The sequence below is a fragment of the Lithobates pipiens genome, unplaced genomic scaffold (genome assembly GCF_037356315.1).
Source record: "Lithobates pipiens isolate NorthernLeopardFrog02 unplaced genomic scaffold, aLitPip1_a1.2 Scaffold_28, whole genome shotgun sequence".
NCBI classification, from domain to species: domain Eukaryota; kingdom Metazoa; phylum Chordata; class Amphibia; order Anura; family Ranidae; genus Lithobates; species Lithobates pipiens.
The window spans coordinates 63,995,195-64,021,755 of record NW_027507789.1 but is presented as its reverse complement, the minus strand read 5'-3'; the positions used below and the strand labels follow the sequence as shown (position 1 = coordinate 64,021,755).

The following is a 26,561-nucleotide window of genomic DNA, read 5'->3' as shown; positions in this document are numbered from 1 at the left end:
CCCACAGTTACAATGGTTGCAGCCAGACTCAGTGTAGGGAGTTTTATGCAGCATATTTGGGAAGTACAGAATCACAGTATATATAAAATAATATGAAAAGTGTTTCAAGGGAAGCTTCAGAATGGCAAAGATGGTTTTATTACAAATTATCCCACTGGTCCCTGCTGTCTTCTGGGACCTGTGTGTCTCCCAGAAGACAGTGGGGGCGGGGGGCAGAGAAGGTGCCGGAAGTGGCATAAATACTCGCGGGTATCTATGCCCAGAAGTGGGAGCAAAATACCTGTATTAGACAGGTATATGCTCCCCCTCCCCCCTGAAAGGTGCCAAATGTGACACCGGAGGAGGTGGAGGAACCGAAAAAGCGGAAGTTCCATTTTTTGGTGGAACTCCGTTTTAAGTGCTTGGGTGTAACTAGATTTTCTACACTTGGAAAACACTATAGAAAAAACAAAAAACACTTTTTTTTTTCCATCACATATGGGGACAAAAAGTTCCATATGTGATGCATTTTTTGGTGACAATTTCTCTTTACATGTCAGCACTGATTGTTTTGGGAAAAATCTGACAGGCTGGTTGTACTCAAGTCGGAATGCAATGTGGGTTTGAAACCGTGCAAGTTCCGACTTCAGTGTGCAATACTTTCTTTTAGGTCATCATCTACACATGTGGTTATAGGGGCAGTAAAAAAATGCATGACTAAGCCCCTCATATGCTGCAGATGCACTGTCACCCCAGTCAGGGCCGGATTAACATAGGGGCTATTGGACCCCTTACCTTTAAAAAATAAAAAAGATTGACTTCGTGGGTCATGACTCAGCGAACAGGGATCACATAGAGCCCAAATTTAGGGGGTAGGTAGCTGAAGGTCTACCCCACTACCGGGGCTACTATCACCTATGGCCCTGGAGATACGGGTCTCCTTGCCTAGCCTGTCAGAAGCTACATACGGAGTGGCCAATTTAAATACAAGCTGGCACACTCTGTTTGCAGCAGACTGAGAGGATGAGCTCACAGTGCCTCTCACTTCTTGTCAGAGGCAGGCACCGCCTGTCGAACTTGCTCGCAGTAGCAGCATAGTCCAACAATCTAAAACTGCCATTCAGCAATGTTAAAAAAAAAAAAAAGAGGCGGCAATAGCGCCTCATGAATGCCTGTCAGCTGCTGCTATACCACTCATTGAAAAGCAATACACCACAGATCACTTTTCAGAGGGCAGCAAGCATTACTACAAATGTAAAAGAAACTTGAAACACATCATCCTTTTCACGCTCTCCACCAACCAGGTCACTTCCCAGCCACTTCCCATGTTGGCCACCTCCCTTCAACTTATATCACAGGTAACCATGTCCAAACCTGCAGATGACAGACCCTACTCCAAAAGATATCACTCCCAGTTACTCTCCCCACAAACTGATTGGTATCCCTCCATGACCACCTCACACCCCAGCCTGTCCCCACACACCCTCTAACCTGTGGATGGGGGAACCACTCCCGCAGTGTTATTGTGTTCTGCCAGTGGGGAGACTTCCCTAACCACAGAATACAATGATCAGTGTTGCGAACTATAGCTGGCAGCACTGATTGTTTTGTGAAAAACCTGACAGGCTGGTTGTACTCAAGTCGATTAATTGACTTGTGTACAACCAGCCAGCCCATACATAGATTGACTATGGCTGGTTTATGCTAAATTGGCTTAATTTCAATTCATGTATGGCCGCTTAACCACTACGCAGTCCATAAACCTCCTTCCACAAACCTTTAAATTTTTCCTTTCCAGATTCCTTCATCCTCCTCACCTGTACATAGTACCCGCTATCATACCCTCCATACTCCTCTCCTGTACATACTGCTCACTATCATACACTCCTCTCCTGTACATACTGTTCACTGTCATACCCTCCACACTTCTCTTCTATACATATTGCCCACTGTCATACCCTCCACACACCTCTCCTATAAATGGTGCCCACTGTCATACCCTCCAAACTTCTCTCCTGTAAATACTACCCATGGTCATACACTCCACACTACTCTACTCTCCTGTACATACTGACCACTGTCATACCCTCCACACTCCTCTCCTGTACATACTGCCTATTGTCATACCATCCACACGCCTCTCCTGTGCATACCGCTCACTGTCATACCCTCCACATTCCTCTCCATACTGCCAATTGTCGTACCCTCCACACTCCCCTCCTGTACATACTGCCAACTAGCTTTCTCTCCACGCTACTCTCCTGTACATACCACCCTCATAATACCTTCCACACTCCTCTCCTGTACATACTGCCCCTATCATACCCGCTATACTCCTCTCCTGTACATACTGCCCCCATCATACTCGCCACACTCCTCTCCTGTACATACTGCCCCCATCATACTCGCCACACTCCTCTCCTGTACATACTGCCCTCATCATACCCTCCACACTCCTCTCCTGTACATAGTGCCCACTGTTATACCCTCCACATTTCTCTCCCTCACCTGCACATACTCCTTTCTTATGCCTCTTCCACACAAAAACAGTTCTTTAAAATTATTTTGAATATCCTCAATGTTACCAGCTCTAGAATGGGCACACTTTTGTTCCATCTTCACCCTGTCTTCCTTCCGGGTTCTGTGCCTTCGGTCACTTGCCTTGGCCGGGCTGTGTTGCTGTCACTTCCACGCATGCTCATTCGCATCCTCTCTCTCTAATCCCCCCTCTATCTCTCATCCTCCCTCCCTTACCTCTCACCCCTCTCTCATCCTCCATCTCTCTATTTAATTTAATTTATTATAACAAAAAATTGTTTACATTTTTAACTATTTATTTATTTTTTTAATAAAAATCCCCACCATAATTCTCAGCACCAGGCCCATGATGTTCTTAATCCGGCCCTAGATGGGGGGGGGGTTGGTAGGGGGTTTTATGCACACTCCCTGTGTGTGTGTGTGTGTGTGTGTGTGTGTAACCCCCACTGCCAATGCCATACTATGTATGATGGTAGCAGTGCATCTGTAGCATAAGGGGAGTGGTTGGGGGCTCAGTTGTCTGTTTACTACCCCTCCAAACAGTTATAGATGATACTAAAAAAGGAAACATCTCACTATGGTTATGATCATCATCCTTGTCATGATAACAGTACAGTAGCTGCTGTATAGTTGTCTGTCCTATGGCTGTTTGTACTGACCTTCCAATTACAGCCATCTACAGTCTATTTTACAATATCTGCCTCTGTACCTTCAGTAAAGTGCAGTTCAGTTGAGCCACCTGTCTGTGCACCGGGATCCACATGCTATGATCTCCGCTCTGCAACTTCTCCACGATATCACCTAGGGTTGCCTCCTCATAACTTTAACCCTGAACAAATATGAATTACACAGGTTCTGCAGCTAATTTAATGCAGATAAGGCACCAAGTGAGTTTAATTACCACCTTAATCGGCCACAGAACCTGTGTAATTAATATGTGTTTGGGTTTAAAGGGATGAGGTGGCAACCCTACTGTCCCCTCCAGTGCCTGCTACATCACCCTCGTCCCTTTATCAGCACTTGCTCAGGGAGGCAGATAGATCGCTTTGCCAGGGAAAGGCAGTAAGTGGCTGGCCAGGACTTATATTGCAGAACCTGGACCGCGGGGCCAGTCCCCTCCCTGCTGCTGCCTCCTGGGCCCCTCTGCTGGACTGATGGGGTCCAAGAAAACATAAGTGTAGTCGTAGCAAGCCTAGGAGTCGGGCTGATGTTGATATTTTATGTACAATTTTTACAAGATATGAATGAATAATAAAGTTGCTCTGGCCCCCTTCAGTACTGGAGGGCCGGCTGTACTGCCCTATCAGCAGACCTGATCTGCGTGGGTTTCCTCTGGGTACTCCGGTTTCCTCCCACAGTCCCAAAGACCTGCTGGTAGGTTGATTGGCTCCTGTCTAAATTGGCCCTATTTTGTGAATGTGCGTTGGGAAGCTTAGATTGATAGATAGATAGATAGATGGAGATATATATTAGTAACATTTTTACAAAAATGTGAGGGGTGTACTCACTTTTGTGAGATACTGTATGTAAAGCACTGCATAAATTGATAGCGCTATACAAGTACTTGTAATGTATGTACAGTCAGGTCCATAAATATTGGGACATCAACACAGTTCTAATCCTTCTGGCTCCATACACCACCACAATGGATTTGAAATTAAATGATCATGATGTGCTTTAACTGCAGACTTTCAGCTTTAATTTGAGGGTATTTACATCCAAATCAGATGAACAGTGTAGGAATTACAACAGTTTGTATATGTGCCTCCCACTTTTTAAGGGACTAAAAGTAATGGGACAATTGGCTGCTCAGCTGTTCCATGGCCGGGTGTGTGTTTATTTCCTCCCATTTACACGGAGCAGATAAGAGGTCCAGAGTTCATTTCGAGCGTGCTATTTGCATTTGGAATCTGTTGCTGTCAACTCTCAATATGAGATCCAAAGAGCTGTCACTATCAGTGAAGCAAGCCATCATTGGGCTGAAAATAAATAAATAAACAAACATTAGGAGTGGCCAAATCGACTGTTTGGAACATCCTTAACCACTTTCAGACCGGACCATTTTGCTGGTAAATGACCAGAGGTCTTTTTACACTTTGGCACTGCGCTGCTTTAACTGGTAATTGCGCGGTCATGCAATGTTGTACCCAAACGAAATTTGCGTCCTTTTCTTCCCACAAATAGAGCTTTCTTTTAAAGGTATTTGACTGACTCTGCGATTTTTATTTTTTGCGATCTAAACGTAAAAAGACCGCAAATTTTGAAAAAAAATGATATTTTCTACTTTTTGTTATTAGAAAAATCCAATAAACTCAATTTTAGTCATACATTTAGGCCAAAATGTATTCAGCCACATGTCTTTGGTAAAAAAAAAGTCAATAACTGTATATTTATTGGTTTGCGCAAAAGTTGTCACATCTACAAACTAAGGTACGTTTTCTGGAATTTACGCAGCTTTTAGTTTACGACTGCCTATCTCATTTCTTGAGGTGCTAAAATGGCAGGGCAGTACAAAACCCCCCCCAAATGACCCCATTTTGGAAAGTAGTTTTTTTTTTTTTTTTTACACAAAGTTGTCACTAAATGATATATTGCTCACACATGCTATGGGCATATGTGAAATGACACCCCAAAATAAATTCTGCTGCTTCTCCTGAGTACGGGGATACCACATATGTGGGATTTTTTGGGAGTCTAGCCGCGTACAGGGCCCCGAAAGCCAAGAACCGCCTTCAGGTTTTCTAAGGGTGTAAATATTTGACTTCACTCCTCACTACCTATTACAGTTTTGAAGGCCATAAAATGCCAAGATGGCACAAAATCCCCACAAATGACCCCATTTTAGAAAGTAGACACCCCAAGCTATTTGCTGAGAGGCATGTTGAGTCCATGGAATATTTTATATTTTGCCACAAGTTGCGGGAAAATTACAAACTTTTTTTTTTTTTTTCACAAAGTTGTCACTAAATGATATATTGCTCACGCATGCCATGGGCATATGTGAAATGACACCCCAAAATAAATTCTGCTGCTTCTCCTGAGTACGGGGATACCACATATGTGGGACTTTTTGGGAGCCTAGCCGCGTACGGGGCCCCGAAAACCAAGCACCGCCTTCAGGCTTTCTAAGGGCGTTACAGTTTTGAAGGCCATAAAATGCCAAGATGGCACAAACCCCCCCAAATGACCCCATTTTGGAAAGTAGACACCCCTAAATTTAGGGGTACACTAGTGAGACTAGGTAATAAATGGCGGGTGCCCTGAAACTATAAAAAAAATAACTAACCAACCAGCGTCACCTGTAACAGTTATATGGTGATCACTGGTGAAAGGGTTAACTAGGGGGCAATCAGGGGGCTTTATGCGGTAGTATATGGGGGTCCCTGGCGCTATAAAAAGCTGCGGCGAACCTAAATACCTGCCTAACTAGCGTCACCTGTGACACTAATACAGCGATCAGAAAAACGATCGCTTATTAGGCTGGGTTCACACTGGAGCGATGCGGGAACGCCACGAATCCGCGGCGGGTTCCCGCATCGCATGCCTCCCGGCGGCAGTTCACACTGCCCTATGCGAACTGCTGGGAGTGTCAGTGAAATGTTAATGACACCCCCAGATCAGTTCGCATATCGCAGTGCGATCTGAAAACTCGGATCGCATGGTGTGAACACCCATGCGATCCGATTCTGCTGCGGACCAAAAAAAGGGTCCCGTGCGAATTTGCGGCGGGTGCGGCGAATGGCTGAACTCGAATCGCAGAGATCGGATGTGATTTGCACTGCAGTGCTGTGCGAATCACATCCGTTCTCATAAACCGCTGCAATGTGAACCCAGCCTTAGTGACACTGGCGACGGGGGGTGATCACGGGGTTAAACCTTTATTGGGGGGGGTTAGGGGGGTACATTAGAACTAAAGGGGGCTAACCCTAACTGCCCTAACAGTTATTACAGTCACAAATGACACCAATGCAAAAAAAAAAATGCATTGGTGTCACTGTGACTGGGGGGGCAGGGGTAATTGGGGGGGTGATCGGGGGGTAAAGGGGGGGGGGGGTGTGAGTGTGCCTGGCATGTTCTACTGTGAAGTGTCGTGTTGGTGCAACTCACCGATCCTCTCTCCTCGGTGCCGGAACGAAAAATACCGACACGGAGGAGAGATTACATCACTTCCTCTCCTGTGTTTACATTACAGGAGAGGAAGTGATGTCACGAAGGATTTCCATTCGTCGGGAGCGATCGCGAGGGGGTGGCCATGAATGAATGGCCGCCCCCTCATCCCGGATTGCTCCCGAACGAATACCGACCGCCGCAGGCACCGGGGGGGGCCCGATCGGGCCCCCCACCCGCGGGAAGGCAGGGACGTACAGGTACGCCCATATGCCTGCCCGTGCCATTCTGTCGACGTACATCGTCGTGCGGCGGTCGGCAAGTGGTTAAAAAAGAACGCATCGGTGAGCTCAGCAACACCAAAAGACCCGGAAGACCACAGAAAACAACTGTGGTGGACGACTGAAGAATTCTTTCTCTGGTGAAGAAAACACCCTTCACAACAGTTGGCCAGATCAAGAACACTGTCCAGGAGGTAGGTGTATGTGTGTCAAAGTCAACAATCAAGAGAAGACTTCACCAGAGTGAATACAGAGGGGTCACCACAAGATGTAAATCATTGGTGAGCCTCAAAAACAGGAAGGCCAGATTAGAGCTTGCCAAACAACATCTAAAAAAGCCTTTGCGGTTCTGGAACAACATCCTATGGACAGATGAGACCAAGATCAACATGTACCAGCGTGATGGGAAGAGAAGAGTATGGAGAAGGAAAGGAACTGCTCATGATGCAAAGCATACCACCTCCTCAGTGAAGCATGGTGGTGGAAGTGTCATGGTGTGGGCATGTATGGCTGCCAATGGAACTGGTTCTCTTGTATTTATTGATTATGTGACTGACAAAAGCAGGATGAATTCTGTAGTGTTTCGGGCAACATTATCTGCTCATATTCAGCAAAATGCTTCAGAACTTATTGGACAGCGCTTCACAGTGCAGATGGACAATGACCCGAAGCATACTGCGAAAACAACCAAAGAGTTTTTTAAGGGAAAGAAGTTGAATGTTATGGCCAAGTCAATCACCTGACCTGGATCCGATTGAGCATGCATTTCACTTGCTAAAGACAAAACTGAAGGGAAAATGCCCCAAGAACAAGCAGGAACTGAAGACAGTTGCAGTAGAGGCCTGGCAGAGCATCACCAGGGATGAAACCCAGCATCTGGCGATGTCTATGCGTTACAGATTTCAGGCTGTAATTGACTGCAAAGGATTTGCAACCAAGTATTAAAAAGTGAAAGTTTGATAGAGCATTGTTAAGCTGTCCCATTACTTTCAGTCCCTAAAAAGTGGGAGGCACCTATACAAACAGTTGTAATTCCTACACTGTTTGCCTGATTTGGATAGAGCCAAAAAAGATTAGAATTGTGTTGATGTCCCAATATTTATGGGCATGACTGTAGCGCAGCATTCATGTGATGCACTATGTATGTAGCTCAGCACAGGTAATTGCCTAGTTTCTCTAGTTTAAACAGGAAGTCCCAGGTTCTGGAGATTGCTCAGACTTTTCTTTACCTGGGTCTGTATGCCGGGCACTCTTATTTCTACATGTATTTATGCTTTTTAATTGAAAATGAAATATTGAGGCATTCCTCCCTGACCTTCTCCTGAATATGCTGTGTGCCTGCCTCCAGCTTTAGTAACTTCTCAGGTCACTGACATTTATGTACTAAATGGTACATAACAATGCTAACCACAGAGCCCTACAATTACTAGGAATGTACACAACTACAGGGCTATGTTATTTGAAATTGTCATACACACTAAGAAGCTGGAAGACAGAGTGTGAAGTTAACAGGTAACAGCTGTCAGACTCCATGTGACGTTTGCCTATAAAGATCCATGTAGAACCTGGGGAGATGCCAGCAGGGACTGCTTTTTACAGCCAGGTGAGCTGGCAGGGACATGACACAGCCAGTACATAGGTCATGTGATGGGGTGCACAAGGATTTGTGAGATGAGATGCCATGAGGCGTTGTACAGATTACAGGAAATGACAGGTAGATAAACCCTTGCTCGTGCTTCTGTGTGAAAGGTCCATACCTACTCTGTTGAAAGATCTCCATTGATTTAGGAGTAAAGGTTGGTAGGCTCACCACCTTCATGCATGCACACTCCTGCTTTAAGAAAACCCTGCAATTGCACTCTGCCTAAACATTGGAGAGCTATGGTGGCAGAAGAATATTTAGAATCTGATACACTTTGGCTTCTTTCACACAGACAGCAGGCTCTGAAAACTGATCCGTGGTGGATCACTTTTCAGATAGCAGTATACAGGAGTTCGGGAGGCGATACTGAATACCCATTTTACCCCAAGAGGGATTTTGCATTTAAATGCCGTGCCACAACATGTTTGTCACACAGTTGTGGTGCGGTCCCATTGACTTTCCAGTAGCCTGCCAAACGTGACATGCCGAGTTAAAACTAGCTTGTCACAAAGTGATACAAACTGCCCCAAACTGTACGTAATATAACTGGGTACTAAAATTTATAGGTAAAGTTGATCCGGGGAAAATCCGATTGCCTCTCGGGGGATCAGGAAGGAATTATATATTATATATTATATATATATATTTTTTTTTTTGGTCGAACTGGATGGACTTGTGTCTTTTTTCAACCTAACTAACTATGTAACTATATGCAGTAAGATAATTGGGGTCACAATTGTGAAGCAAACACTTCTTTTTTTTTTTTTCCCCATGACACTCTTCCTGATTTATTGGATGCATGGTCCCTTTGCTGCATGCTCTGGTCCGATCTCCGAGCCCCTATGTCATTACTGTGTCCTGTAGTGATGTAGGCAGCAGCAGAGGAAACCAAAGAGTGCAGAGGGAGGTAAGATAATTAAGCTTTAGCCCAGGTTCACACTACCCACAACGTCAGAATGACTTGCATGTGACTTCTTTAACAGAAGTCAATGCAAGTGGGACCAAAAGTAGTGCTGGTGTTCTGTCCAAAAATGTCCACCTATCGAATAGGGTCCGCCCCGTACTGCGCAGGTGCAGCGCTTGCGCAGTACGGAGGTTCGGAAAATATCTGAAGATGAACGGTGCATGCGCCGTGAGTCCAGGTGCAAGCCCCACCATCCAAGTGGACATAGGGCTGCACATAGTTGGAGGTCTCGCCTCATTCGCCACTCTTCGGGCACGGCCTTCGTTTCGCTCGGCTCTTTTTTTTTTTTTTTTTTTTTTTTTTTTATTCTAACTCTATGTCCACTTGGATGGTGGGGCCTGAACCTGGACTCACGGCGCAGGTGCCGTTCATCTTCGGAATCTGCTTGTCATGTGTACTGCGCTTGCGCAGTACACAGTGGACACTATCCGACAGGGGGACAGTATTTGACAGGACATCGGAACGGACTCAAGTCGCACCAATTAGAACAATTCCATTGCAACTTTTGATGCAACAAGTGCTCCAAAGTCAGAGCGTTTGTCCCATCAGTGTGAACCGGGCCTCACCCTAATGTAGGCAAAGATCAGTGGCAATCCTGTGAAACAACAATTGAATATCAAGTGCAAAAAAAAATGATAATCCTGAAGACGTCAATGACGAAATGTACGTCAAGGCGGTACCTGGTCACGCTTTTCCTGACGCCATATCCGGTTACCTGGTTGTCGGTCTGATGGCTTGGAACGCACACCATATCGACGGTATAGAGTGGAAACACTTCACCCATCGAATCTGTATTTTGAAGGCGAGCAGCCCCAGTGCCGGGTCAGGCACATGACAATGTAAGGAGCCATTTGGCTATGTTTTTTAAACCTCTTTTTAATAAAAATAGTATTACGCTATGGATGTTTTTTGCTCTTTTCTTTATACCGCTTGAGACTGTGACGAAGGAGATTTTGTCCTATGTATCTGTCAGAATTCATGTGAACAGGCACTAACCTGTACAGGCGCTGTTTGACTTACTTTTTAATTAAAGTGGTCAAACTGATCTGGTAAGCAGATTTTCAATCACGATTGGGTGACGTTGCATTGATTTCTTTGGTGGAGGTATATGCAATCATCTTTGTCACATCTTGCAAGATTTCTTGTGCTGGTGGATTTGGGATCACCTATCAAAGAAGCAGTTTGTGTCATATTGATGGGACTTTTTTTGAATAGAAAATTATAACTTTTGATTTAATTGTGTATAGTCACTTGATCACTAGTGGTAATATATGGAATATTGTTTCCACATTTTTTCATACGTTGTATTATTGTACAAATTTTTTTTCCTGTGGTTTGTTAGATAGGATTTGCATTGATATATTTAATATTATATGAAGTAATTAGAGCGCCCCCAAAATCACTATCAAAAGATCAGTGGCAAGTTGAATAAGGAGTAATTGCAGGCAGGACTTTTTTTTTTTTTAATGACATATGACTATAAAAATCAAGTTTTATTATGGAAAGAGTTATTCTGAATACAAATCTTGTATTTTATAAAATCACACTTTATTTATTTTTTTCTATTTTCAGTGTCTTGATGTCTTATGACCATGTGGAGCTTACATTTAGTGACATGGCAGGCACTTCTGATGCTTTTCGGGGGACTAAGAAAGGCACAATAATGCTGACGCCATTCAGGGTAAGATCCTATAACTTCCTCTTTGTTACCTGTGATACAAAAGAGAAATTACAAAATAGACTTGCTAGTCTGTTTGTTTGGTTTTTTTTTTTTTTATATATATATAATAATTAGATCCAGGTACGTTTTATATACACTTAGCTTTACTTAAAGTGATAGTAAAGGGCAAAATATTTTCTTTATTAAAATAAAAAGATATTATTATACTTCCCTGCTCTGTGCAACAATATTGCGCAGAGCAGTCCTTTACCTCTTTTTTGGTGGTCCCCTGCCGGTGCTGTCCGCTCCTCCTAGCTAGTTTTGTGTGCGTGTCCATAGACACATACAGAGCAGCTCAGCCATGCCCCCCACCCCTTCCTCGCAGGATTTGACGGATGGCAGCAGGAACCTATGGCTCCCGCTGCTGTGTAACCCAGGAAGAGAGCAGTGCTGCTGCAGCCAGGGGCAGCGCTGGAGTGGGGAGAGTTGTCAGCAGGGCCGCTGAAAGGGCAGTACAACCAGCCCTGTTGTACCGGGCCTGGCCAGCAGGGGGGGGCCCGAGCAGCTTTTAACTTCTAGCTAAAAAAAAATTACTAAGGTATATAAGGAATAAGTATTCATTTCCTGGGCCCCATCAGGTTACCAGAGGGGCCCAGGAGGTGAAAGCAGAAGAGGGACTTTTTTTCCATTTCCGGGTGCAGGGATACAATTGCATGCTGCTCTCAGTATACCTGCACAAACTAAAGTTTTTCTGCTCACTGTATGCCTTTCCGGCGGATGGATATTACTGTTATATGGCTCCCTTCATCCAGTAAGTGCTGCAGCCTGAGGGCCTTATCACTGAGGTGGCTGAGACAGACAGAACAGCAGGAGTAATCTGGACAAAGGCAGTGGTGCACAGGCAAGCAGTCCCCTGCACAGACACGCACACTGACAGGTCACACTATTGTATAATGTGCAGTCCACAGACTCTGAGTGCTCATGGTTATTATCATTGTGATGATCAGGGCACAGCAGGTGCTATATGGCTCTGTCAGTGTAACATGGCTGTTGGGTGCTGACTTTCCTGATATATGGCTGTACTGTGTGGCACAGCCATAACAAAGTCAGCACCACACAGTCCTGTTACACTGACAGAGCCATACATCATGAGCACATAGTGAGATGCTACTGTTACACATGTGATGGGGGGGGGGGGGGAAGGGGCAGTAAAAACACACAGCCGAGCTGCATTTTTACCACCCCCAAACCACACCCCTTTGATAACCTTTCACCCAAGCTTTGCAATTAGGTCCTTTTTCATGCAGACCTGATTGAAAGCTCCATGTAGGTTTACAGGTATAAACTGACTTGTGTGCCTTTAGATCCACCTTCCTCCGTGTCCATTCAGGTAGAAAAAAAAAATAATTGGAAAAGAATATCCTTTTTCTATTTTTCCAGACCTAAATGTGACAGATCAGAGGTAGCCTGATGTAAATGGACACAAGTCTGTGGTGTATGGGGACACAAACTGAAAGGGCACAGATGTAAAAAAACTGACATCTCTCCCATTTAGATGCAGTTATGAATGGTGGGGTGCTGTAAATGTTACATGTTCCAGCTCCTGCCTCCAGACACCCCCCCCCCCCCCCACCCTGACAGTGTGGAGGCAGGGGTGGGGTTGTGGCTGGAGCCAGGGTGGGTTTTGGGCGGGGTCAAGGGGGCCCCATCAGGTAAGCTGTATTTCTAACAGCGGCCCTGGTTGTCAGGTACGTTTTTGGGGGGGGGGGGGGTCAATAGTGAGCCTTTTTTTTTTTTTTTTTTACCTTAATGCAGAGAATGCATTAAGGTTAAAAACATTTCAACTTTATAACCACTTTTACGTATTTTATATTGTGTGTGTGTGTGTGTATAAAATCTGGTGGATGATTCACCCTCCACCTTACACCTGCTTTTCATGCTTTGACTGAGGCTGGCTATACACTAGTAGATTTGCAAATGAACACTTTTACAAACATTTGTGCAAAATTTCTTTGTACCTTCACCCTGGGTTCGCACTAGTGCAATTCCAGCACCAGTACCCGCATCGCTCCTCTCCCCGCAGGCAGTTCACACTGTCTTTGTGCGATCCGCTGAGGATGTCATTAACTTTAATGACACCCCCAGCTTAGTTCACAGATCGCACAAGAATCGGAACGCATAGGTGAGAACATCCATGCGATCCGAATCTAGTGCAGAGAAAAACAAGTCCCTGCACTATTTTCTATGTGAGTTCAGCCATACAACTGCATGGCTGAACTCGCATTGCTCAAACATCGCATGTGATCAGCACCTGCGGTGTGGATGCGAATCACATGCGATCTTCAACATCTCGCTAATGTGAACCCAGGCTTAATGACTGGACAAATATCATTCAAAAGCAGTTTAATTTGCTTATAACATTTAATTTTGGAACAAATGCAATTTTCTAGAACAAAAATGAGATGCACTGTTAGCAAGATGGTTCATTTAAGAACATTTTTCCACCCCACTTCTTTAAAGCATAACTCCACTTTTGTTGAGGGGAAAAAAACATTCACCCCTTGGTGATCTATGTACATTGCAAGGATTATAACAAACTTTGTTGCAGATTCCTACCTTTTTGTTATTGAGAAGAAATCCATGTGTGTTTGTCTGTGCTAAGTAGGTCTAATGGGAGTGGTTCCATAATTATCCATCAGCTGTGCAGCTGCAGGGCACTAAGACGTGTTCCTATTGGAAATATCTCACCAAAAATGACATTTTTGTTGCAGGGGATGCCTGAAATCTGACTTGTATCTTAGGCAGACTTCTGGGAAAATTGGTGAGCCAATCACACAAGCAGGAAATGATGTTTCTGGGGAGTGGTCAGTACACATTCTGTGTACAGAACAACTCCGTGTAGCCATATTGCATTGCATTTATAGAAAAATACAGCGCCTGCAGATTGAAAAGGAAAGGTAATTTTTAATAACATTCAACTACATAATGAATTGTATCGCAATTGTACACGCTATATTTTTTTTTTTTTCCTTTATTTCCCCCATGAAAGTGGAGTTACCCTTTAAATTTCCTCATCCTTGTGGTTGAAAACGAATGTTGATTGGACCAACTAATGATTAGAGAATCAAACAAACGTCCTTTAAAACAAACATTTCAAATTAAAGTCTACTTGTGTATAGCCAGCTTTACTTCCTTTCATTCTAATTATCTTCACACCTTCTCTTACAATTCAAAGATGTAGACCAGGGATATGCAATTAGCGGACCTCCATCTGTTGCAAAACTACAAGACCCCTTTCACACCAGGGCGTTTTGCAGGCGCTATAGCGTTAGAAATAGCGCATGCAATCCGCACTAAAAAAGCTGCACCATTGTCTGTAGTGTGAAAGCCCGAGGGCTTTCACGCTACAGCTGTGCGCTGGCAGGACGTCAGGGAAAAGTCCTGCCAGCAGCTTCTTAGGAGCGGTGTGTTTACCGCTGCTCCCCATTGAAATCAATGGGGCAGCGCTGTAATCCCGCCGGCAAAATGCCGCTATTGCGGCGTATTGCTGGCGGTTTTAAACCTTTCTCGGCCTCTTGCGGGGGGTAAAAGCGCTCCACTAGCGGCCGAAATATGCTGCAAATCCGGCGGTAAACCGCCGCTAAAAATAGCAGCGTTTTTACCGCCGACGTTATGGGCGGTGGTGGTGTGAAAGGGGTCTAAGTCCCATCATGCCTCTGCCTCTGGGTGTCATGCTTGTGGCTGTCAGTTTTGCTATGCCTCATGGGACTTGTAGTTCTGCAACAGCTGGAGGTCCGCTAATTGCATAACCCTGATGTAGACCCTTCACCTCCCGAAAAGCTCTTTTGATACCCCTCCAAATGTACCCTCAGACTCCAAACTGTTAGCCACTGTATACAACATTGAGCTAACTATCTCTGAAGGATGAAATACATTAATTATTTCTGATATGTGAATACATGCTTTACAGAGAATGTTAAAGCTGAATTCCAGGTATGGCTAGGAATAGGATAGCCGTACTACTACAATGGTAGTGCCGAGTGGCTGCCCTGCTGTAGGAGGTCACTTACTTAGCACGGGTACCATAGAAAAAAAGTGTTCCTTGCCCATGCCGAGCGAGTGACCTCCTGTGTTCACTAAGCGAGGCCAGAGGCGTTTACTGTAGTAGTAGTGCCTTTTACAGTGATTTCACTTCCATGGGGATCCCACAGGTATGGCACATACATACTTAAATTGGTCCAGGCCAGGCCCATGTAACTGTGCAAAAGTGGCCATACCTGGAACTCCACTTTAATACTCTTAGAAGGTATCAGATCCCATTGTTACAGTAAATAAACATGTTTTATGCTCCTTACCTATAATATTTGTATTTAATCTATCTTTTGGAAAATCAATGAAGTCCTTTGCAAGAAAATCTGGTAGGTGGTAAAAATGGTTTTCCACAATCCATGCTGTGATTTTTATATACACTCAACCATAACATTTTGACCACCCACTATAACCTGTAAAGGCATCCACTAGACCTTGAGAAGGTGTTCTGTGGTATCTGGCTCCAAGTTGTCAGCAGCAGATCATTTAAGTCCTGTAAGTTGGAAGGTGGGGCCTCCATAGATCGGGCTTGTTTTTCCAGCACATTCTACAAGTTCTCAATTGGATCCAGATCTGGAGAATTTGGAGGCCAATCCACACCTTGAACTCGTGTTTTCCAAACCATTCTTGAATTCATCAGACAAGGCCAACTTCTGCCATTGTTCCTTGGTCCAGTTTTGAAGTTCACGTGCCCATTGTAGGCGCTTTTGGCCACAGACACGGGTCAGCATGGGCACTCTAACTGGTCTATGGCTATACAGTCCTGTACGCAACAAACTGCAATGCACTGGGGTTGATTTACTAAAAAGGTGTGGTGCATGTGTGCATACAAGCCAACAATCTGCTTCCATATTTATTTATTTTTTTTTAAATCGAAGGTTAATTGAACAAGCTGATTGGCTACCATGCACAGCTGCACCAGATTTTGCACTCTCTAGTTTTAGTAAATCACGCCCATTTTGTGTTCTGACACCTTTCTGTCTGAACCAGCATGAACTTTTCCAGAAATTGAGCTACTGTCGCTCTTCTATTGGATCAGACTACTTGGGCCAGTGCTCGCTCACCACTTTCACCAATGAGCCTTGGCTGCCCAGTCCCTGTTGCCAGTTTGCTGAGCTCCTAATTGCATGTTACCACTCCAAAGAGCGGTTATATGTAAACAGTGGCAGCGCCGGCCATTGCTTTATACAAAATATAAATCTAGCCATGGCATGTTAGAGCAATCTTATTGTTCTAGTCAACTTGCCTAACAAAACAAAAAAAATAAAAAATAAATCCCTTTCAAAAATAGTTTCGAAGACAACCTATGGGCTTTTTAAAACATTTTTTACTTTTTGGCACAAGGTAATAATAAAGATAACGCATTGCATATGCTATGGCGAGATGGCGTCATGTCAGAATAAGAGTTCAGCAATAAGGAACCATGTTGCAATGCCCCCTAAAGGCATTAAACAGATAATATATGTTAAAGAGGAAGTAAACTCTGATGGATTTACTTCCTCTTTGTCTCCCTGCAAAGGTAAAGCATAATGGGCTACTATGCATCGCATAGTAGCCCATTATGTGTCACTTACCTGACACAGGAGCCAGCGACATCACCGCTGTCCCCTGTAGTCCGGAGCATCCATCTTCTTCCGGGTATCGCTGCTCCGGCCACTCACAGTGCCGGAGCAGCGATGACGTCACTCCCGCGCATGCACACGGTAGCCACCACTAACCGCATATCATCGTTAGCAGCGGCATGCTGTGCCGTAGACCGCTGTCACTGTCTTTTAGTAAATACCTCCTAAACCGTGTTGGTTTAGGGGATATTTCTTGGTCCTACAGGCTTACCTGTAGGTCAAAGTGGTTTGTAAGGGTTTACAACCACTTTAAGTAACCCCAGGGGCCTACTCTGGCAGTCGTCTCTGTACACAGTTTTTTTTTTTTTTTTTTTTTTTTTTTTTATTCCTAAACCTAGGAGCCTGCATTCACTATATCTGGTCTCGCACAGAACATGGAAATGCAATAGTTTTAGTAAATATAAACTGATCATTACCTTTTTTTTATCAGCAGTATATAGCAGTCTTGTGACTTATCAGTTCCTGGTTAAAGCTTATAGAAGGAGGTTTTTATACTGCACTGAGCTGTCCTATCAGGATCCAGGATCCCTGACCCTCTCTATGGACCGAGTAAAGTTGTGCCACTAAAACCACTTTTTGAGGAATCTTTCTCGAAGGCCACTCTCCATGGCCACCAGATCTTCCATTTCGGTAATTTCAGTAAGCTTTTTCAACCAAACAGAGATAGAAGGTGGTGGTGTTTGTTTCCAAAAAAGCAGGATAGAGCTTTTCACTGCCGCAAGTAGTAATGGCAAAATGGAATGTCTGTAAGTCTTCCTTGAGATCTGGTGATGGTGAAGAAAAAAAAAGAACGCCAGGTCCCACGGTAGGACATGATCAGTGAAGTTCTAAGCAATGCGACATACCTCTGACCAAAAGGAGTAATCATGCAATCTATGGGTTTTTATGAATCTAGATGGGAACTTGGAGTTACCCTATGCTAGGGATTGACTCAAAGGCACGTTGCAAGTGAATACCAAATAATTTTTGAAAGGAAAGACGCTGCAAGTAAGCATTTACAGTACTTGATTGGCTGTGCTTTTGCCTGCAAGTTGGTGACAGGGTCTCTTTAAATCCGCAGGTGATATTTGTATCCAAAGGAAGGGATCCAATGCAGTCATTTATGATGCCTTTCTACATGATGAAGGATTGTGAAATCAAGCAACCAGTTTTTGGGGCTAACTTCATCAAAGGCACTGTGAAAGCAGAACCTGGTGGTAAGAACCACATTCACAGTCCTTATACTTAAACCAGGGGTCTCCAAACTTTCCAAACGAGGGGGCCAGTTTACTGTCCTTCAGGCTTTAGGGGAGCCAGATTGTGGCCAGTGGGAGTAAATGATGCCCCATCATTTGTGTCAGTGGGAGAATTTTAATTGGCTTTAGCGGGAGGAATAGTGCCCCATCAGTGGGAGGAATGAAATCCATCATAGTTGTCAGTTGGAGGACTGGTGTGTCAAGGGCCAGATAAAGGCAAGCAAAGGGCTGCATTTGGCCCCTGGGCTTCAGTTTGGAGACCACCGACCTAAAGCAAAATGTTCAAATGGTCACATTCTGTACTCTGGTTTTTCATCTGCAGGTGGCTGGGAAGGCACTGCCACGTTTAAACTCAGTTTTCCAGCTGGGGGAGCCATAGAATTTGGACAGTACATGTTACAAGTGGCCTCTCAAGGTAAGTAGCATTTAATTAAAGAGTGTGTGTATGGGAAAAGAGGGGCAAATAAACAAACATATTTAGTACACCTTTCGAATACATGATTATTTTTTTCTTAAAGTTTGCAAATAAATAAACCTACTAGTTAATCTTCTAGAAATCCAGTGAGCCTCTACCGCATTGAATGTCCAAGCATATTATCAGGTCTAACCAGTACTTTCTGTTGACTACAGAACAAGACTCCCTGTGATAGGCGTGCGCAGGGGGTGTGCTTAGGCACACCCTAATCACTACGTGCAGTGCCAATTTCCTGGGCTTCCCCCATGTTGGCCCTGCAATGCTGCTGGCTTCTCTCTCCCCCCCCCCCCCCAGCAGCTGCGGGGTATGATTCAGGATGAAGAGTGGAGGAAGGGGCTAGTAAATGTAATTTACCAGCAACTTCCTTTTCTAAATGGACTCGCTCACTGTGTTCGGTCATAACTGAAGCATAGTAATCTATGTATACTATGCTTCAGTTTGTGAATGAACAGGAAGCCGCTCAGCACAGAGCACTTCCCATTCATTCACTGTCCAATGCAGATAAGGCTGCAGACAATGTGTGTTTGAGTTTTGGGGTGCGCACCCTAATTAAATAGGCTGCATGCACCTAAGCTCCCTATGTTATGGAGAAGAAGAGAAAGGAGGTGTTCTGTAGTCTCAACACACTTATTGTTTTTGGGGGATTGGTTGTTCCTTAGATGCAGTACAGTGAGTGTTGTCAGCCTAGGACAGGGGGTGTGTTACTGGTATTATTACTGGATGAAAAAAAAAAAAGAATACAAATGCATTTTTCACTCTTAAGGCCTGTTAAGATGTAACATATTTATTCTTCAGATTAGATAGGTGATACCTTGCACTACTTGTGGGGTCCGCTATTTGCCTTTGCTGCCCTTTTCCCTTTCTGAATTGTTTAAAATTAAAGTTATAAAAAAAAAATGATTTGTACCACTTTCCTCAGGAATGTGTGTTGCCGTCACAGGGTGACGTCCACATCCTCCAACAAGGTCCTGAGGAATGCTGAGCACTCCAAATCTTGTAAGCACCCACTGGGAGATTCTTATCAGCGAGATTTGAAATTATCTACATTCTGTAGATATTGCTGGAAGGTGGATGAGACCTCACCCTCACCAAGGCAATGCAAGCCAAAGACAGGGGATTTTTTTATTATTCCATTAGTCCAGCAAGGTGGGGTCTTATTTAAACCGTGAACTTCGCTTTTTTAGGTGCAAGGACCACTTTAAATTAAATTTCCATTTTAATATTGTATTTAGTTTTGGGTATAGTGGGGAAGTGTTAACACTCCAGTAAGGTTTTTGCATTGTCTGGGCCATTATTGGTGAGATTTCCTCTCTTCCTTTTGCATTGTGAGGACACAGACAAGGTACATACATATCTAACGTGACCTTTTCCCACTCTATCCGAAGCCAATATAATATGGGTTGGAGTGCCATGCTAAAGCTTTTCTCCTAATCAAAGTCACATTTGATTTTAGGATTAGCATTGCAAGTGTTCATATAAGTTTTGACTTTATTTTAAGTTTACCTTTACTTTATATATATAATGGATATCATTCTGTACATATTTTTGTATTGTGGTTTGCTTGATAAGAAACCAAGGAGCAGCGGCTTCAGGTTCCCCATTGGCATAATTGCAGTTGAGTGCTTCAAGAGGAAGTAATCCCTGATTGGTTTACTTTCTCTTTGTCTCCCTGCAAAGGTAAAGCATAATAGTAGCCCATTATGTGTCACTTACCTGACACAGGAGCCAGCGATGTCACCACTGTCCCCTGTAGCACGGAGCCTCCATCTTCTTCCGGGTCTCTGCTCCGGCCACTCACAGCGCTGGAGTGGTGATGACGTCACTCCCGTGCATGCGCACAGGAGCGGCCACTATCCATATATCACCGTTAGCAGCAGCATGCCCAGTGCGCCTGTGCGCCGCTGTCTACGGCGCATGCGCCATAGACAGCGGTGCCTGTCTTTTTGTAAATATCTCCTAAACCGTATAGGTTTAGGAGATATTTCTTGGACCTACAGGTAAGCCTTAATCTAGGCTTGCCTGTAGGTCAAAGTGGTTTGTAAGGGTTTACAACCACTTTCAATTTTCCTATAATTAAATATGAGGGCTTCTCTGTGAAGTAACTTGATATATGCGAAGGGGAGATATTATGTGTTAAAATGCCCTTTAGGTTGGGTTCCCACCCCTGACAGGATGGGGCTCACAGCAGGGATGAATCCGGGCTGAATTTTTGCCTGAATTCGGCCCTGAAACGGAGCGAAAGATGCACAGCGTTCCTGTGCAAGCCCCTCTGCAGCTACAACGGAGATATATGAACCGGCTCCATAGAGAGCCGGTCACAGTCTCCTGTCATGCGAATTGGATGCGGTAAAAAAATCCACATCCAATTCGCATAGATGTGAACCCAGCATAAAAAATGGAGCCATACAGTGCCTGCTTAAGGCAAAGAAAAAGGTTCACTTTAATACTGATCTCATCCTCCCTTCCCCTTATCCCTGGATCTACTCCCTTCACTATCCACGGTCATTTTGCCACCCTATGATTCCCCTATTCCTTTAACACAACTTCTGGCATTAAAAAAACAATGTTGAATGTTAAAAGGTAAGCTTCATATAAGTATAGTATGAGGAAACATGCGTATGACTGCTGAAGTCACCAACTGTGCACTTTGAATAGATGCTATATTGCAACAATGCAGCTAAAATTATAGTCCAGGGATATGCAATTAGCAGACCTCCAGCTGTTGCAAAACTACAAGTCCCATCATGCCTCTGTCTCTGGGTGTCATGCTTGTGGCTGTCAGTCTTGCTATGCCTCATGGGATTTGTAGTTCTGCAACAGCTGGAGGTCTGCTAATTGCATATCCCTGTTTATAAATCCATTTATTCTAGTTCCCATACAGTTGTCTCTGTCTTTGTAGCACTCTTCAGTGCAAGGTATTAAAAAAAGTTGTGTTCCACAGAAAAAATAAATCATTAAAATTCCTTATTAAATTCATAAAAAAAAAAAAAAAATTAAAAAAAATAAAACATTTGGGAATTTTTTTATTTTTTTTATTTAACTCTCCTCTAAATGCCTGTTGCTAGGGGTTCCCTCATAGTCTGCCTCCTTCCATGCCTGGGCTGGTGACATCACTTCCCCTTGGCACAGGAAGGGCTCCGCTCTGCCCCCTCCCTCCTGTCGGTCATCTGGGACACGTGACAGGTCCCAGATGACTGCGCGGCCAATCGCGGCGCCGCTCGCGCATGCGCCCGGCTGTGAAGCCACAGCCGGGTGCCCACAGTTGCAATGCCGGCGCCGCCGAGCGGAGGGGGGACGAGCAGGGCTTTGATTCCCTTCCCCCCCCCCCCCGCATCGTTGGACCCTGGAACAGGTAAGTGTCCGATTATTAAAAGTCAGCAATTGCAGTATTTGTAGCTGCTGACTTTTAATTTGTTTTTTTTAATGGAAACTCCTCTTTAAGTATGAATTTTATTGCATAGTCACATTGGTCCAGCTTACCTGATGAAGTAAACTGTAAGGCCTCATGCACACTGGACATTAAAATAACATTATAAAAATAGCCTTAGCTTCGCTGTGAGTTTTTTTCACCGTTTTTGCAATAGCGTTTTTTTTAGCGTTTATTAGCAGTTTTTAATGCTTTTCCACGTTAGCGTTAGCTTTTTTTAATTTTTTTAGTGGATCAAAAATTATAAATGCTGGGGAGCGATGTTTTTGAGCGTTTATTAGCATGAGAGCGTTTTTACAGCTGAAAAAACGTCTCACAGAACCAACTAGTTGTTGTGTTTTTATTTTTTTTATTTTTTTTTTACTGCCCAAAAGTGCTAACAGCCTATGTGTGCATTAACACCTAGGATAACCTGATGGAGAATTTAATGACTGTACAAAAAAACATCCTACAGCCAAAAATAGCTGCTGTAAAAACATCAAAACTTCCAGTTTGCATGAGGCCTAATAGTCACCAGTGCTAGTCACCAGTGAGTAGCAGTGTTCCAGGGCCAGTGCTGGGTATAGCAGTGTTTCAGGGCCAGTGCTGGGTATAGCAGTGTTTCAGGGCCAGTGCTGGGTAGCTGCAATTCTTCATCACAGGGGATGCTTGCCTGGCACTGCCACCATTTTAGAGAATAGAATGCCTTATATTTTTTTTTTTTTTTTTTTTATTATGACTAAAAAGGGGTCGATTTACTAAAACTGGAGAGGGCAAAATCTGGTGCAGCTCTGCATGGTAGCCAATCAGCTTCTAACTTCAGCTTGTTCAATTAAGCTTTGATAAAAAAAATTGGAAGCTGATTGGTTTCTGTGCACAGCTGCACCAGGTTTTGCGATTTCCCAGTTTTAGTAAAGCTGCTTTCATACTGGGGTGTCGGGTTCGTTAGCGGTAAAGTGGCGCTAGTTTTAGCTGAAGAAGGGATTAATAGTGGGCGTGTTGCGGCGTTTCCGGTAGCGCTGGCCATTCATTCCAATGGGCAGGGGTGGTGTAGTAGAGCTTTATACAGCATTCCCAAACCACCCCAAAGGACTTTTTTATTTTTATTTTCTTTTTTTTTTTTTTTTTCGTCCCGCAAGCGCACTGCCCCAGTGTGAAAGCTAGGGAGGCGTGAGAGACAGTTTTCAGGTGCTATTTTTAGCTCTAAAACAACTGAAAACTGCCTCCGTGTGAAAGGGGTCAAAATCAACCCCAAATTACTCTTTTTAGATGAGGAGGAGTTTGTGACAACACTACTTTGCCTCTCCACCTTTGTCCAATCAGAAAACACTATGCATTAATTAGAAAACATAAATATGCAGTGCTAAATATGTGCAAAATAAATCACTATTGTCTCTTGTGTACGACCCACTACCAGCTCAAATATAAAGAAACCCTCCTTCATCAATACTTGCATGAGCCAACATATATCCGTGTGATGTACTATATAGTCTTTTCAATTCAGCATCAGATTTCTTCTTAATAGTTATAAAAAAAAAAGAATGTCTAGTCTTCAGAAACATGCAGTAGAAAGCTGACCGTCACCTTCAGCACCCCCTGTGAAAAAAAGACACTATTTGTCAAAAGTATTGGGACACCTGCCTTTACACGCACATGAACTTTAATGACATCCCAGTCTTAGTCCTTCGGGTTCATTATTGAGTTGGCCCATCCTCTGCAACTATAACAGCTACAGCTCTTCTGGAAACGCTGTCCACAAGGTTTAGGAGTGTGTCTATGGGAATGTTTGACTATTCTTCCAGAAGCGCATTTGTCAGGCGCTGATGTGGACGAGAAGGCCTGGCTCGCAGTCTCTGCTCTAATTCACCCCAAAGGTGTTCTATCGGGTTGAGGTCAGGTCTCTGTGCAGGCCAGACAAGTTCCTCCACCTCAAGCTCGCTCATCTATGTCTTTATGGACCTTGCTTTGTGCACTGGTGCGCAGTCATGTTGGAACAAGAAGGGGCCCATCCCCAAACTGTTCCCACAAAGTTGAGGGCGTGAAATTGTCCAAAATGTCTTGGTATGCAGACGCCTTAAGGGTTTCCTTCACTAGCACTAAGGGGCCAAGCCTAACCCCTGAAAAACAACCCCACACCATAATCCCCCCCCCACAAAATGATTTGGACTAGTGCAGAAAGCAAGGTCCATAAAGATATGGATGAGTGAGCTTGGGTGGAGGAACTTGACTAGCCTGCACAGAGTCCTGACCTCAACCCATTAGAACACCTTTGGGATGAATAAGAGCAGAGACTGAGAGCCAGGCCTTCTTATTCATATCAGTGCCTGACCTCACAAATGCGCTTCTGGAAGAATGGTCATACATTCCCATAGACGCACTCCTAAACCTTGTGGACAGCCTTCTCAGAAGAGTTGAAGCTGCTATAGCTACAAATGGTGGGCCAACTCAATATTGAACCCTACAGACTAAGAGTGGGGTGCCATTAAATTCCATGTGTGTTTGTGTGTGTGTGTAAAGGCAGGCATCCCAATACTTTTGGTAATATATTGTCTATATGCTCACCAGAAATTTAGACCTCTAAGTTTTTTTTTTTTATAGAAGGTCCCAACCACACTACAATTTCCAGGAATCTCACGGGGTTATGATCTCTCTCTGTAGCTTAATATAACATGCTGTGCAAACCACGGCATGTGTAAGGGACATTGAGAATGTCCCTTACACATTTTGACATTCCCTCAAATGCAGGTAAGGTAAAGAAAAACAAGCGCAGTCTAGTGGTATCCATATTATTTACTTAAAGAGGAACTGCAGTCTGCTCACATAATTTGTAATAAAAATATCTTTGCCATTCCAAAGCTTCCCTCCAACCACTTAGCATATTTTATATATACTGTGGTTCTGTATTTGCCAAATATGCTGCAGAAATCTCCCTCCACTGAGTCTGGCTGCAACCATTTTAACTGTGGACAGCTGAAGCTGCTGCCTGTTCACTTCCTGGATTTATACAGACACACAGAGGCACCTCCAGCTCTGCAGCTTTCATTAGCCCTCTTATGACTCATTCCCCCTCCCTTCCTGGCAAACTCTCACAAGCAAGAGAGCTGTGCATGATATTAGCCTAGACTTATGACATCATGCACAGCTCTCTCTCTCTCACTCTTGTGAGCATTTGCCAGGAAGGGAGGGGGGATGAGTCATAAGGGGGCCAATAAAAGCTGCAGACCAGACAAGAAACAGGAAGTTGGCTGTAAAATGTATTTACTGGCAGAAACAAATATTTTACTATGCAAAGTTAAAACAACAAGGACAGAAGATTTAATAGATGGAAATTTGAAAAAATAACTGAAGGTCCACTTTAACATCTAAAAAATAAATTAAAAAAATACTGACAATAAATGTGGACAGGTTCCTCATGCAAACACACTGTATCACAATGTGGAACAAGCTTTCCTGGACAAGCGTGATGACATCAAAACCGGGAGGGAGTAGCCACGCATTTTACGCGTTCCGTCACCGTCCTGTTGTACGTCAGTGAAATTCAAATTGGTGTCAGCTGCTTTGTGTTGGGAAGGGAGAAGCTGCACTGAGACACTTTTTTTGTATTTTTGGTATAGAACTGTGTATTGATTGTAAAAAATACAAGGCTTTTTCAGAATGGCAGCAATGCATAGCAAGTGATCCCTTGTGGTCACTATCCAGAACTGCAGCCACTCGGCACTGGACCCCAATGATTGCTGCTACCACTGGATGGCTAAAACTATGCAACTATGAGCAAGAAAATGAAAACCTACATAAGCTTTAGCTTTAAGGGGCAAAATAATCCACAACACCTGGTGTGGTGGTTCAGAAGCAAAAATAAAAAAAGACGAGGCACATCATTTGCTCACAAATCAAACAGGGTCCTGCTCTAAGTTACAAATAAAAATTAAACGACTGATGTTGCAACTTCTAAATAATATTCTGTGTTTGTGCAGCTTCAAGAGGAGGACCTCCGGGAGGTGGATTTCCTTATATGCCTAATGGAGGCTATGCCTACCCACCTCCAGCAGCCAATGGCATGTATCCTGCCCCTCCTGCTGCTGCTGGGTACCCTTTTCCACCACCTACAGGTGAGTATTTAGTGTACTTATATGACTTTTTCACACATCCTAGACACTTCTGCCATTACACTATTGTCAAATAAATAAAAAAAAAAGACCAGGCCCTTATACGCTAAATTTAGACATGACCAATTATGAGCATGTAAGTCTAGGTGATTACACCTGAATCAATTTGTTTTGATTAAGAAATGATTCCCCCATCCCCAAAAAAAACTCTTAACCACTTGATCTCCAGAAGATTTACCCCCCCCCCCCCCCTCATGATCAGGCCACTTTTTTGGGATACGGCACTGCGTTACTGACAGTTGTGCAGTCATGCAACACTGTACCCAAATAACAACGTTTTTGTAAAAAAAAAAAATTTTTTACCCCCACAAATGGCTAATTTGATCACCACTGCATTTGTTTAATTTTTTGGCGCTTTAAACGAAAAAAAAAATATTTATATATTTATTATTTTTTG

At 43.9% G+C, this 26,561-nt stretch overlaps 1 protein-coding gene across 1 annotated transcript in view; it reads left to right on the top strand.

Moving 5' to 3' along the window:
• The window catches only part of WBP2 (WW domain binding protein 2), a 36,919-nt gene that overhangs the window by 2,983 nt on the left and 7,375 nt on the right, over positions 1-26,561 (top strand). Inside the window, exons 2-5 of the mRNA XM_077459319.1 lie at positions 11,084-11,192; positions 17,943-18,078; positions 18,440-18,532; positions 25,973-26,107. Of these exons, the coding sequence (XP_077315445.1) occupies positions 11,084-11,192; positions 17,943-18,078; positions 18,440-18,532; positions 25,973-26,107 (473 nt within the window). The remainder of the gene's footprint in view (positions 1-11,083; positions 11,193-17,942; positions 18,079-18,439; positions 18,533-25,972; positions 26,108-26,561) is intronic.